We start from the raw sequence: 14,303 nt of genomic DNA, 5'->3' as shown, positions 1-14,303 counted from the left end.
CAGACACTTCTGCTTTGAGGCCTGGTGTAACCTTCCTGGATGCGGCCGTTCCCTCCAGGGACAAGTTCCCAGGCCTATCAGAGCAGCTGCTGCTGGCTCATTCATCTGGCAGCAAAAACCAGCTAACATAGGCAAGGCCGCCAAGGGGGCAGACTGAGGAACCGCAGCCACCTTCTGCACGACACCCAGGGCCGCACTGCCAGACCCGCCTGCGGCAGGCACAGGGCGTGTGGGAGAGGTGTACAGACCCAAGAGCGAAGCCCTGGGTCCACCCCATACTGGCTGAGCAACTTCAGGCAGGCTGCTTAACTTCGCTGAGTCTCCACTCCCTCCCCTAAAACAGAGGACCAGAACCTCCCATCTCAGGATAAAAGTGAATGGGCAGCTTTTCATCCTTAGGGGCACCCTTCATGCTGCCTGGAAAGCTCCATGATGCTGGTGGTGGCCCCTATACCAGCCTCATGCACACACCTCGCGTGCCTACCCTAAGATTTTTTTGCGATGGTCTGGAAAACAAACCTTCTCCAGTCCTCCGACCATTCACCTTCCTCACTTTCTCAGAGTGCTGATTTTAGAGGCCAAGATCCTCAGAACTGCCCCCTGTACCGCTCTCCCCAACCCCTAGGGGCCACACACACACACAGGGACAGAGCTGGCCTGCTGAGAGGGTGTCCAGTGTGTTAGTCATTCAGTCGTGTCTGATTCTTTGCAAAACCATGGACCGTAGCCCGCTAGGCTCCTCTGTCCATGGAATTCTCCAGGCAAGAGTACTGGAGTGGGTTGCCTTTCCCTTCAACAGGGGATCTTCCCTACTCACGGATCAAACCTGGGTCTCCTGGCTTGCGGGGGGATTCTTTACCATCTGAGCCACCAGAGAAGCCCTGGAGTAACCCTTGAATGAGGGAGACTGACACTGACAGTCCAAGAAAAGGCCTGGGAGAGGGGGATTACAAAAGGAGAGAGGAAAGGGAGACAGAAGGACCGTCAGACAACAGCCAGAGCAGCAGGTAAAGGACGTGTGGGGGGCACTGCAACGGGACATCACTCGAGCGCCTCCACGGGGCACTCAGAGCTGCCACGCTGGCGCTGACCGGCTGCTCCTGCCTCTCCCTCCTGCCGCGTACCGGGCATGGGCGCCCACTGCTGCTCCCAGCCCTCCAGTCCTGTCTGGAACACCACCCTGCAGGTGTCCCCGCACCGTTCCAATCTGGCAAACTCACTCATCTTTCCTCCTTCAGCTCAGCCATCATCACCGCCTTCTCCAGCTCCCCAGCCCTGCACTGACGTCTCCCTGTGGGTGTTTCCAACATACTGTGGGCTCCACACCATGTCACTTACCAAACTGCACTGCCTGCCATCACTTGCGTTTTATCCATCTTACTCATCTTTGCTGGCCAGATACAAGGGACTCAATAGGCTCCTAAACCGATGACTCAGGCGGCACTCAGTATCATAGCTTGCCTCCTGCTCTGTAAACCTATAGCTGATTCATGTTGATATCTGACAGAAAACAAAAGTCTATAAAGCAATAATCCTTTAATTAAAAAAATAAATCCCTAGGTGAGCCCAAAGCTGAAGAGTTAGGAAGGTTAACAGTTAAATCACCACCTAGGCAATTAAATCAAGAGTGGAATGGTTAAAAAGAAGAAAAGTTTTTTATAAACTCAATGCCTTTAAAGATCATTACAAGTTACACAGGGGAAAAAAGTTGAAAAAAGACAACAAACAAAACTCACCTAACACCTAAAATGCCAGGTGTTAGGGACACAACACATTGCTGGCTGAAAAAAAGTATCAGATGGCGCCTAGTGCTATAAGGTGCCTACTCCTCTTATGGACCCTGATTAGCTTAGTAGAAACCAGGCTTCAAAGGCAAGATTCAAGTGCTAGCTATGCCATTTACTGGCTGAGCAAGCTTCTGAGCCTTAGTTTTATCATCTGTTGTAAGCAGGACAGGGTACCTATTTTACAGACAATTTAAAACACTGTTTAGAACACATAATGGGGCTTCCCAGGTGGTGCTATTGATGAGAGGAAAAAAAAAAAAAATCCGCCTGCCAAGGCAGGAGACATGAGACACCGGTTCGGTTCCTGGGTCAGGAAGGTCCCCTGGGGGAGGGCATGTCAACTCACTCCAGTCTTCTTGCCGTGGATCAGGAGCCTGGCAGGCTACAGTCCAGAGTCACACCAGTAAGACACAGCTGAATTGACTTACCACGCACGCAGAACATATAATATAGAATACCCCATACACTAAAAACACCTATGCATTACCATGGAGAGTTCGTTAGGATTTAAAAACATTTTCATATTTCATATTTTATTTTCATTGACTCCTGGGTGCTACAGAGTACATTCCTCTCCCCTTTATAGAGATGATCAAACATCTGGGAATTCAGTCAACCTGCACCACAGCATACCAGAGGCTAAGCAGAGTGCAGATTCAGAGCATTTTGACCTCTCTGCTCTGTGGATCTTCCCAGGAAGCAGAGTTCCAAGCCTCTCCCAACAAGGCTGGCTCTGGGAGGCTGCACAACGCCTTCTCCCACCCCCGCTGCCCCACTCGGCCCTCACCACATTCCATGTTCTACATTATGGGGCAAGGGTGGTGGGGGGGTTCCTGCCTCCACACACCAGTCTCAGACCCCAGCACATCACCCAAAGCAAGTCTCAAACAGCACATGTTCTACCACCCTGCAGGTGTTCAGACACCTTCAGAAATCCTGGGGTGTGCAATTCCGCTGACAGAGGTCACTTGGGCCCCAGTCAGGACAGAAAATGCAAAGACTGGGAAGTGACTGAGCCCATATGTGAGCACAGTTCTACTTCCCCCACAGCGGATCCTGCGCCGATTGAGGGCATTCGACTGTGAGCTGTTCTGAAACAAGATGCAGGAAGTATGACCTGCTGCTGTATGTAAGTGCCTTATATGAGGTCATCTTTGCTGCCAAGTAAATGGAGATTCAGAGGGACTAGAAACAGGCATCTATGGAATGAGCTCAGAAAGCCTGACTCACTGGAGCTCACCTTTGCACGCTGAGGCCCACGATTTGTGGAAAGAGGTTCTGAAGAGAGCTAGCTAGACCCTACATCATTCCAGAGATAAAGACCTAGCAAACTATTAATTACTTTTCAAACCCAGTTAAAATCCTTTCAACTATGTCTTTCTAAAGGAGGCTCCAATAAGTGCTGAGAATCTGTAGGAAAAACAGAAGTATAAAGAAAAGAATTTGGGGGCTAAAATAAAGCAAGTAAGGTATTATTTATAGACTCAAAAAGATATGGCACAGCCAAAAAAAAAGAAAAAAAATATGGTGAAGTAAGAGCTATGGATGCAGGGAGCTTGCTTCAGGGTGAAGAGCTGAACAAAAATCAGAACATCAACAGAGCATAATACAGATTTCTTTTTTTTTTAATCTATAAAGATTCAAAAAACACATCTTAAAAAAAGAAAGGAAGCTGAGTTAGCAATGTACAGTTTAAGAGGCGGGGTGGGGGCTGGGGGAGGGGACATACAGCTACACCAGCTGCAACGGCCACAGGGCCTCACACCACCAGTCAGTTCTCTGGTGGCCCCTGGAGCTCCCAGGCTCAGGACTGGGACCCAGATATTCACATGACATGTAACTCACACAACGGAAGGGGCAACTGAGAGAAAAGAAACTAGCGCCAGGGCCCTGGGAGGGGCACAGCCTGGGGAACCAGAGTCTTCAAGTGGGAGACTTCGCTTCAATATTTTAGAGATTTCTGACTCAAAATCACAAGAGCTGTACTGGCTTGAGTTTGATTCTCATCATCCTCTAAGAGGACTTTTCAGAATGTCCCACTTAAGCCAGACTGTACCAGGTTTCCAGTTTGGGCACTGAAGTTCTCCCTAAAAACCACACTCAGATCCAGGAAAACAAAAACCAGCGGCACAAAACAAAAGCTTCCATACAAACATTCAAAAGGAAAGTAAGACAAAGGAAAGAGCCTGAGAATCTGCGTGCTTATGAAGCCAGGAGACAAAAAAATAAACCAGAGAGAACCATCCTCACAATGCTTCCCCCAGGGGCTGGCAGGATGACCTAATCTCAGAGATACAGTGTGCTGAGTCAGCTCCAAAAGTGAGACACATCACAGAGGGAACAGAATCTTGGGTTTACCTTCCCAACAACTTGGTACTACATGACCTGGAAGGGACTTTAAGGGCTAAATTCCTAAGGAAGGAAAGCGTCTGTTTGGGGATATGGAGCAATCTCAGATTCTTTTCCTGGCTTTCCATACTGTTTCTGGGTCATGGCAGTCACACCTCTCACCTGTTAACCCAGTTCATCTCTCTGAATAATGAGTGTTCATTATTATACCTATTTGATATGGAATAGGGCTTCCCTGGTGGCTCAATTGTTAAAAAAAAAATCTGCCTGCAATGCAGATGAGATTCAGTCCTTAGGTCAGGAAGATCCCCTGGGGAAGGAAACAGTAATCCACTCCAGTATTCTTGCCTGGGAAATCCCATGGACAGAGAAGTGTGGTGGGTTATATTCCATGGGATCACCAGGACTCAGATGCAACTTAACAACTAAATTACCACCAGCACCACGATATAAAAAAATGACCAACCAAGTTACAGACCCTTATGATTTACTAGTAACTATTCAGAAAAACCTGGTAAAGGCTGGATGAAAAATGTGGAGGAAGGCATCACCCCAAGAACAGAAGGGCAAGAACTACTGTGAACCCACACCTACTGTGTAGCCCGCTGCTACTCACTCCAAGAGACATGCTTTTCCAGCTAAAACCAGCTTTTCCTGTGTTTACAAACCCTCACTACAATCACCCAACAAAACTGGTCACTAACCTCCAACACAAAAAGGTTAGAGCTAAAGATGAGACAAGCAGAAATGAATCTCGTGTTTCTCTCTCAACGCTGGACCTGACCATTCTATATAAAACAGTAATTAGTAAGACCACTGGCTTCCTCCTGTCTCCACCTTACCACCCCCATGGCCCTGCCACTTCCCCTCCACATCTCAGAGGCCAGGATCCCTTTAGAACTACTTCATTAACTGCAACTCCAGAGAAAACTTCTGCTTTGGTTGCGGTTTTCCCCCACTCCTTTCCTAGATCCAGAACCCACAATTTCACCATGTGCTATACACGGTGCTGTACAAAGAGAATGTTTTGTCTGCAGCTGGGATTCTCAGAGCAGAGGCACCACACTGCCTGACCTCCTCTGTCTGGTTCGCTGGTAAACACTTGAGATCCACAAGACCACAACTCCAGCTTTGTCCTTATCCTCTGCCCCTGCCCCCACGCTGGGCAAACTGTACCAAGTAAATCAACACGGACATTCCTTCTATGAGAATCTGCCTAGCCATTCTATTGAGCACACTTTTGAGACTCAGCTTTTCCCCACTATCATTCGTATTTCCTTTTCATAATCATCTTACTTGTCTGTCTTTTCCCACACTGGGCTCATTTCATTCGACATCCACCTAGGCAGTCCCAACTTGTATTGTGGCAGTCCCAACTTGTATTGTACAAGTCCCAACTTGTATAATACAGGCAGGCCCACTGTATTTTCTGAAGCCTAAGGCTAAGGTAGCTAGTAACAAGAGCTGACAGACCCACAGACATCCATGTCTGCTCCAAGTTCCCAATCTATCTAAAGCCCAACATTTCTTCTAAAAGTTTAACCTCTACCAACTCTTTCTCAGATTCCAGTATGGTAATACAAACAAATGAAGTAAAACTAAACAGCAGAGGAGAAAATTAAGCAACTCACAAAATAATTCTAACAGCCAGCAACCATTTGACAACCTTTAACTTAATAAGCAAGATCAACTGACAATAACCTACTCATTATTTTTCACCTCAGAATCAGTTCAGTTCAGTTCAGTTCAGTTCAGTTCAGTTCAGTCACTCAGTCGTGTCTGATCTTTGCGACCCCATGAATCACAGCACGCCAGGCCTCCTTGCCCATTAACAACTCGCGGAATTCACTCAGACTCACGTCAATCGAGTCAGTCATGCCATCCAGCCATCTCATCCTCTGTCATCCTCTTCTCCTCCTGCCCCCAATCCCTCCCAGCATCAGAGTCTTTTCCAATGAGTCAACTCTTCGCATGAGGTGGCCAAAGTACTGGAGCGTCAGCTTTAGCATCATTCCTTCCAAAGAAATCCCAGGGCTGATCTCCTTCAGAATGGACTGGTTGGATCTCCTTGCAGTCCAAGGGACTCTCAAGAGTCTTCTCCAACAACACAGTTCAAAAGCATCAATTCTTCAGTGCTCAGCCTTCTTCACAGTCCAACTCTCCCATCCATACATGACCACAGGAAAGACCATAGTCTTGACTAGACGGACCTTAGTCGACAAAGTAATGTCTCTGCTTTTGAATATGCTATCTAGGTTGGTCACAACTTTTCTTCCAAGGAGTAAGCGTCTTTTAATTTCATGGCTGCAATCATCATCTGCAGTGATTTTGGAGCCCCAAAAAATGAAGTTTGACACTGTTTCCACTGTTTCCCCATCTATTTCCCATGACGTGATGGGACCAGATGCCATGATCTTTGTTTTCTGAAGGTTGAGCTTTAAGCCAACTTTTTCACTCTCCTCTTTCACTTTCATCAAGAGGCTTTTTAGCTCCTCTTCACTTTCTGCCATAAGGGTAGTATCATCTGCATATCTGAGGTGATTGATATTTCTCCCGGCAATCTTGATTCCAGCTTGTGCTTCTTCCAGCCCAGCGTTTCTCATGATATACTCTGCATATAAGTTAAATAAACAGGGTAACAATACAGCCTTGACGTACTCCTTTTCCTATTTGTAAACAGTCTGTTGTTCCATGTCCAGTTCTAACTGTTGCTTCCTAACCTGCATATAGGTTTCTCAAGAGGCAGGTCAGGTGGACTGGTATTCCCATCTCTTTCAGAATTTTCCACAGTTGATTGTGATCCACACAGTCAAAGGCTTTGGCATAGTCAATAGAGCAGAAATAGATGTTTTTCTGGAACTCTCGTCCAGTGGATGTTGGCAATCTGATCTCTGGTTCCTCTGGCTTTTCTAAAACCAGCTGGAACATCTAGAATATGTTCATGGTTCACGTATTGCTGAAGCCTGGCTTGGAGATTTTGAGCATTCCTTTACTAGCGTGTGAGATGAGTGCAATTGTGCAGTAGTTTGAGCATTCTTTGGCATTGCCTTTTTTTGGGATTGGAATGAAAACTGACCTTTTCCAGTCCTGTGGCCACTGCTGAGTCTTCCAAATTTGCTGGCATATTGAGTACAGCACTTTCACAGTATCATCTGTCAGGATTTGAAATAGCTCAACTGGAATTCCATCACCTCCACTAGCTTTGTTTATAGTGATGCTTTCTAAGGCCCACTTGACTTCACATTCCAGGATGTCTGGCTCTAGGTGAGTGATCACACCATCGTGATTATCTGGGTCATGAAGATCTTTTTTGTACAGTTCTTCTGTGTATTCTTGCCACTTCTTCTTAATATCTTCTGCTTCTGTTAGGTCCATACCATTTCTGTCCTTTATCGAGCCCATCTTTGCATGAAATGTTCCCTTGGTATCTCTAATTTTCTTGAAGAGATCTCTAGTCCTTCCCATTCTGTTGTTTTCCTCTATTTCTTTGCCTTCATCACTGAGGAAGGCTTTCTTCTCTCTTCTTGCTTTCTTTGGAACTCTGCATTCAGATGCTTATATCTTTCCTTTTCTCCTTTGCTTTTCGCTTCTCCTCTTTTCACAGCTATTTGTTAGGCCTCTCCAGACAGCCATTTTGCTTTTCTGCATTTCTTTTCCATGGGGATGGTCTTGATCCCTGTCTCCTGTACAATGTCACGAACCTCATTCCATAGTTCATCAGGCACTCCATCTATCAGATCTAGGCCCTTAAATCTATTTCTCACTTCCACTGTATAATCATAAGGGATTTGATTTAGGTCATACCTGAATGGTCTAGTGGTTTTCCCTACTTTCTTCAATTTAAGTCTGAATTTGGCAATAAGGAGTTCATGATCTGAGCCACAGTCAGCTCCTGGTCTTGTTTTTGTTGACTGTATAGAGCTTCTCCATCTTTGGCTGCAAAGAATATAATCAATCTGATTTCCGTGTTGACCATCTGGTGATGTTCATGTGTAGAGTCTTCTCTTGTGTTGTTGGAAGAGGGTGTTGGTCAGGGGCACCTGCCGGGAGGAGCAACCCCATGTCCAAGGAGCGGTGGCTTCACAGGTGCAAGAGGGCCTAGAGGAGCTATTCCATGTTGAAGGTCAGGAGGGATGGCGGTGAAGAGATACCCCTCATCCAAGGTAAGAGAAACCCAAGTAGGACAGTAGGTGTTGCAAGAGGGCATCAGAGGGCAGACACACTGAGACCACACTCACAGAAAACTAGTCAATCTAATCACACTAGGACCACAGCCTTGCCTAACTAAATGAAACCAAGCCATGCCTGTGGGGCCACCCAAGACGGGCGGGTCATGGTGGGAAGACCTGACACAATGTGGTCCATTGGAGAAGGGAATGGCAAACCACTTCAGTATTCTTGCCTTGAGAACCCCATGAACAGTGTTAAAAGGCAAAATGATAGGATACTGAAAGAGGAACTCTCCAGGTCAGTAGGTGCCCAAAATGCTACTGGAGATCAGTGGAGAAATAACTCCAGAAAGAAGGAAGGGATGGAGCCAAAGCAAAAACAATACCTAGTTGTGGATGAGACTGGTGATAGAAGCAAGGTCCGATGCTGTAAAGAGCAATATGGCATAGGAACCTGGAATGTCAGGTCCATGAATCAAGGCAAATTGGAAGTGGTCAAATAGGAGATGGCAAGAGTAAACATCAACATTCTAGGGATCAGCGAACTAAAATGGATTGGAATGGGTGAACTTAACTCAGATGACCATTATATCTCCTACAGCAGGCAGGAATCCCTTAGAAGAAATGGAGTAGCCATCAAGGTCAACAAAAGAGTCCGAAATGCAATACTTGGATGCCATCTCAAAACCAACAGAATGATCTCTGTTCATTTCCAAGGCAAACCATTCAATATCACAGTAATCCAAGCCTATGCCCCAACCAGTAACGCTGAAGAAGCTGAAGTGAATGGTTCTATGAAGACCTACAAGACCTTTTAGAACTAACACCTAAAAAAGATGTCCTTTTCATTATAGGGGACTGGAATGCAAAAGTAGGAAGTCAAGAAACACCTGGAGTAACAGGCAAGTTTGGCCTTGGAATGCGGAATGAGGCAGGGCAAAGGCTAATAGAGTTTTGCCAAGAGAACGCACTGGTCATAGCAAACACCTCAGCATAGCACTCGAAAAATCTGGTAACACTCAACACTCTCAAACACAATCCCACAACTCAGTATGAACAAAGTCTATATGATCACAATAATACGAAACTCTAAATGTCGCTCTAACCAAAATGATACACTTAACTACATCAGAAGAGACAAAGGGAAAGTTTAAGTGTTAGCTAAAACCTCACCATCTACAAGAGGAAGTCAATAAAGCACGCTTAATATTGAGAGGGGAGAAAAGCTGAAAATATCAGTGAAAATGTGATTTTTTGAAACAGCAAAATAATCAAAGGAATTGGAAGTGCTTGTCTCTGGGGAGATGGGATGGAGTGGAGGAAGGACTTATTTGGGAATATAACCTTTGCTGCAGGGGTAGTTATCCTCATTGTCATCGTCACCATCACCTTCCTAAGAGCTAACATTTATTGGCTGTTTACTATATACCAGGTAACATTTCAGTGGCTTTGTCTATATTATTACTGCATGTGTTATTTCACCTCTTTTGAGAGGTACTATTTTGGCGCCCATTTTACAGATGAGAAAAATGAGGCACAGCAAGCAACTTTGCCCAAGACCACTCCACTAGGGAGTAGCAGAGCTGAGGCAGGACTATTTGTCTTATATGTCAAACACATTTTTTTTAACTTTTACCACAGTAATATACAGGTTAAATTTTCAATCAGATACCTGCGCACAAGCAGCAGCATATGGAAATAAAACTGGCCAGTTAAATATGAGGGTGTGTGCTATTTCCAGTGTACATGACAGAAGGCTCAGATGGGGAGAAAAGCAGGCATGACACTGCTATCACACCAAAATGGTTAGTTAATCTGAACAGGTGCCCCCCTGTACACAGGCTGAGTCCACATGTTCCCTCAATCAGTGAGAACCTCTGTGCCCTAATGAGGAAAAGTCCAAACGACCCTCTCTGAAGTTTTACTCACACACACCTCATTTTCTCAGATTAGGAAATATGCTTCTAATCTCTAAATGAAGTCAGCCTCCAGGATCCCTGTCGCCAGAGAATGAGAGTGTGTTAATTCCTATATCAAAAAGGGCTTTTTGTGTCCTCACACTTGATTCTGGGATAGAAAGCTCCTCCAGCAAAATATGCACAAAAGATGCTACAGGGTTTAAGAAATTGATGGTCTTCTGGCAGCTGACCCCATGCTAACCTAAGAGTCCCTATCCCACAGGGAAACAGTCCCTATCCCACTGGAGGGGAACAGAAGGAAAGATGAAAATCACTTCTCAAACATTATTATAACATGTTATTACACAAAGAAAAAATAACTTTAATTTTTTAAAAATGTATTTGGCTGTTCTGGGTCTTAGTTGCAGCATGCAAGATCTTCACTCTTTGTTGCAGCAGGCAGGCTCTCAGTTGTGGCATGCGGGATCTAGTTCCCTAAGCAGGAATCCAACACTGGCCCCCTGCATTGGGAGTGTGGAGTCTTAGCCACTGGACCACTAGGGAAGTTCCACAAAGAAAATTTTAAGCAGTCTTTTTTTCTCATCAGCACAACTATAGGAACTGGGAAAAGATCAGAGTCAGTAACCAACACACTCAAAGCTCCAAGTATGTATGCATGCTAAGTTGTTTCAGTCGTGCCCGACTCTTGACCCCATGGACTATAGCCCACCAGGCTCCTCTGTCCATGGGATTTTCCAGGCAAGAGTACTAGAGTGGGTTGCTGTGCCCTTCTCCAGGGGATCTTCCTGACCCAGGGATCAAACCTGCATCTCATGTCTCCTGCCTTGGCAGGGGGTTCTTTACCACTAGCGCCATCTGGGAAGCCCCTTTCAAGTAGGTATACCCTCAGAATTTAGCACCATGAATTTTCTTTACAGGAATGACAACTCCCAGCAAGAATCAACAGAAAACAGGTGACAGCAGCCATCCAGAGGAGCATGTCTATCCCCAGGATATTGCTGATGAGGCTAAACTGTCTCCCACATCTTAAGGAGACTAACATTTAGATAACATAAAATAATATCAGTCCTGTCTATTCTTGCATAGCTAAGACAATGTCACATCTCGAGGGACAGAGTCCCCAAGTGGTCATGGAGGAATAGAAATGTTTCCCAAGATGGTAATGTTTATGTAAAAGGACTTTATCTATGAATAAGTGTATGCTTATAATTGAAAAGAAAAAGCTTTTTGAGGAAAACAACCAAACTGCACTGTAGAAGGGTGCTGAAAAAATACTTCATTCTTACTTTTTGTTTGGTATATTTCATGTTCATTCCATGCACCAGTGCAGAGCATCATGCTGGGAGCTGCAAGAAGCAAGCCGCCTGCCCTATAGAGCTTACACTGAGACTCAGCAGAGCAGAGTAGGGTTTAGGACACTGGAGTCAGGGGTGTGTGCATGTGTGTATGTGTGAGAGGGAGAGACACTGGAGTCATGGGTGTGTGTATGTGTGTCTGTGTGTGTGTGAGAGAGAGAGAGAGATACTGGAGTCAGGGTGCATGTGTGCACACGTGCACAGGGCTCAGTAAAGTCTGACTCTTTGCAACCCCATAAACTGTAACCCACCAGGCTCCTCTGTCTATGGAATCTTCCAGGCAAGAATACTGGAGTGGGTTGCCATTTCCAACTCTAGTAGGAATCTTCCCAACCCAGGGAACAAACCCTCATCTCTTACATCTGCATTGGCAGGTGGATTCTTTACCGCTGAGCCACCAGACACCCTGCTTGGATTTAAATGTCATTCCCACCATATACTGTTTATGCACTGAAGACTTACTTAACTACTCTGTAATATAAGCTCCTCACCTGGAAATCAGGGATAATTACAGTAACTTACCTTTCAGGGCTCTTAAAAGGATTAAAGGAGTTAATACATACTTGGAACGCACATAGTCAGTGCTCAGAAAAATATTCCCTATTATTTGAAAGTGTTTTGAAAAGAAATAGATAAGAAACACACATACAAATAATTTCAGATAGTATTAAGTGATACAAGGAAAATAAAATAAGGTAGAACAGAGTGACTGCAGGCACTCCAACATGTCACGTCAATGTCTTACACGAGCATGTGTTACTTTTGATTAAGAGAAAAAGAAGTGGCCAAAGACAAAAGTTTGTTCTTTCTAACAAATTGTAAGACTGTGCCACCCTTAAAATACTTGAGCCCAACAATTTGAAACTGAAATATCCACCTAAGAGCACAGAGAAAAGTAATGGGTTTTTCCTATAAATACAGAGTTCATTTAAAGCTGACTTTCTTTTCCACAGTCACGTATAGTATAGTAACTTTTGACATGCACTAGTAGCTCTTAGATCCATGAAATCAGTTTTGCACACTAGTCCTATGTTCCAAAACCTCAGAGCACAGTCAATCTGCCGTCCCAATGCGTGCTCTTCTCCCTCCACACAGCTCAACACTCATGTGCCAGGCAGAGCAGGGGGTTAGCCAGATGCAATGTCAACAAGCATGGCTCCTGCTGGTACAGGACCTACCAACATTAGTCTAACATTCAGCTCTGCAGAGAGCAAGTACCGTGAAGATCAACCAAGAATTATATATATATACATAAGGTAAACTTTTCAGACTTCAAATTCTGATGTTAGAATAAAAAAAAAAGTTATCCAGATAAATCCATACAATAACTTAATGTTATACTCATGGCCAAAAAGGGGGGAGGAAAAAAAGAAATTCATTATGTTCACTCAAGTATTTTGAGTACCTGTGATCTCCTAGGCACAGATAGGTTAATAGAGATGAAAGACATTGCTCAGTCTGCTGGTGGCCGGTGGCTCAAGACGATGGAGCGGAAGAACACGTGCTCATCTTCTCTGCGAGCACCAAAACTGCAACTAGCTGCTGAACCACCATCAACAGGAGGATGCTGGAACCCACCAAAAAAAGATACCCCACGTCCAAGGACAGGCACGATAAAATCAAATGCCGTACACATCAGGTAGGTGACCCACAAACTGGAGAACAATAATACCTAAGACGTTCTCCTATTGTGAAGGTTCTGAGCCTGGGGATCCGGCAAGGGGACCGGGAACCCCAGAGAACTGGACTTTGAAGGCCAGTGGGACTTGATTACAGGTTTTCCACAGGACGGGGGACCGCGAATAGCATGCTAGAGGGAGGAGAACGCAGGATAGGAACCTCAATTCGGAGCACAGAAGACAGAGAACACCTCCCTTTGAAGAGATCAGACAAAAGGGAGGGGACAACAGAAGCAGCCGCACATCCAGAAATATGGAGGTGAGCTCTCTGAGATCTGGGAACTGGAAGCTGATGACTCGATAGGAAAGGACAGGCCTGGTCTATGGAGAGACACAAAGTAAGCCTGGAGAGACTAAGCCATAGCTTAGGTGGGAGGCAATCCTGTCAGCAAGACTGAAGGCAAAGAGCCACACACCAAGAATTGTGGGGGAGTGACAAGCATGACCCCTTCCTGGAAACCGGAAAAGGTCAGTTTTCATTCCAATCTCAAAGAGAGGCAATGTCAAAAAATGTTAAAACCAGCACACAAGTGCACTCATCTCACAAGCTAGCAAAGTTAGGCTGAAAATTCTCCAAGCTAGGCTTCAACAGTTCAAGCTGGATTTAGAAAAGGCAGAGGAACCAGAGATCAAATTGTCAACGTCTGTTGGATCATAGAAAAGGCAAGAGAGTTCCAGAAAAACATCTACTTCTGCTTCATTGACTATGCTAAAGCCATTGACTGTGCGGATCAAAATAAACTGTGGAAAAATCAAGAGATAGGAATACCAGACCACCTGACCTGCCTCCTGAGAAATCTGTATACAGGTCAAGAAACAATTAGAACCAGACATGGAACAACGGACTGATTCAAAATCGGGAAAGGAGTACATTAAGGTGGTTTATTGTCACCCTCCTTATTTAACTTATATGCAGAGTACAACATGCGAAATGCCAGGCTGGAGGAAGCACAAGCTGGAAGAGTGACAGGAGAAATATCAACAACCTCAGAAATGCAGATGACAGCACCCTTATGGCAGAAAGCAAAGAAGAACTAAAGAGCCT

The 14,303-nt window shown here is 45.2% G+C and overlaps 1 protein-coding gene across 2 annotated transcripts in view; it reads right to left on the bottom strand.

Annotated features, from left to right (window-relative positions):
• Nucleotides 1-14,303, bottom strand: part of UCK2 (uridine-cytidine kinase 2) — a 72,890-nt gene that overhangs the window by 41,252 nt on the left and 17,335 nt on the right. Inside the window, exon 1 of one of the 2 annotated variants that reach the window (XM_018046437.1) lies at nt 12,985-13,054. The exons of the other annotated variant lie outside the window; for it this stretch is intronic. Within the exon in view, the coding sequence (XP_017901926.1) occupies nt 12,985-13,029 (45 nt within the window). The 5' untranslated portion in view covers nt 13,030-13,054. Of the gene's footprint in view, nt 1-12,984; nt 13,055-14,303 lie in introns of those variants that run through there. 2 annotated transcript variants of the gene reach the window in all.

The sequence above is a fragment of the Capra hircus genome, chromosome 3, assembly GCF_001704415.2.
Source record: "Capra hircus breed San Clemente chromosome 3, ASM170441v1, whole genome shotgun sequence".
In the NCBI taxonomy this organism is placed as follows: domain Eukaryota; kingdom Metazoa; phylum Chordata; class Mammalia; order Artiodactyla; family Bovidae; genus Capra; species Capra hircus.
Note: the sequence above shows the minus strand (reverse complement) of the source record. Positions and strands in the feature narration are given on the sequence as shown.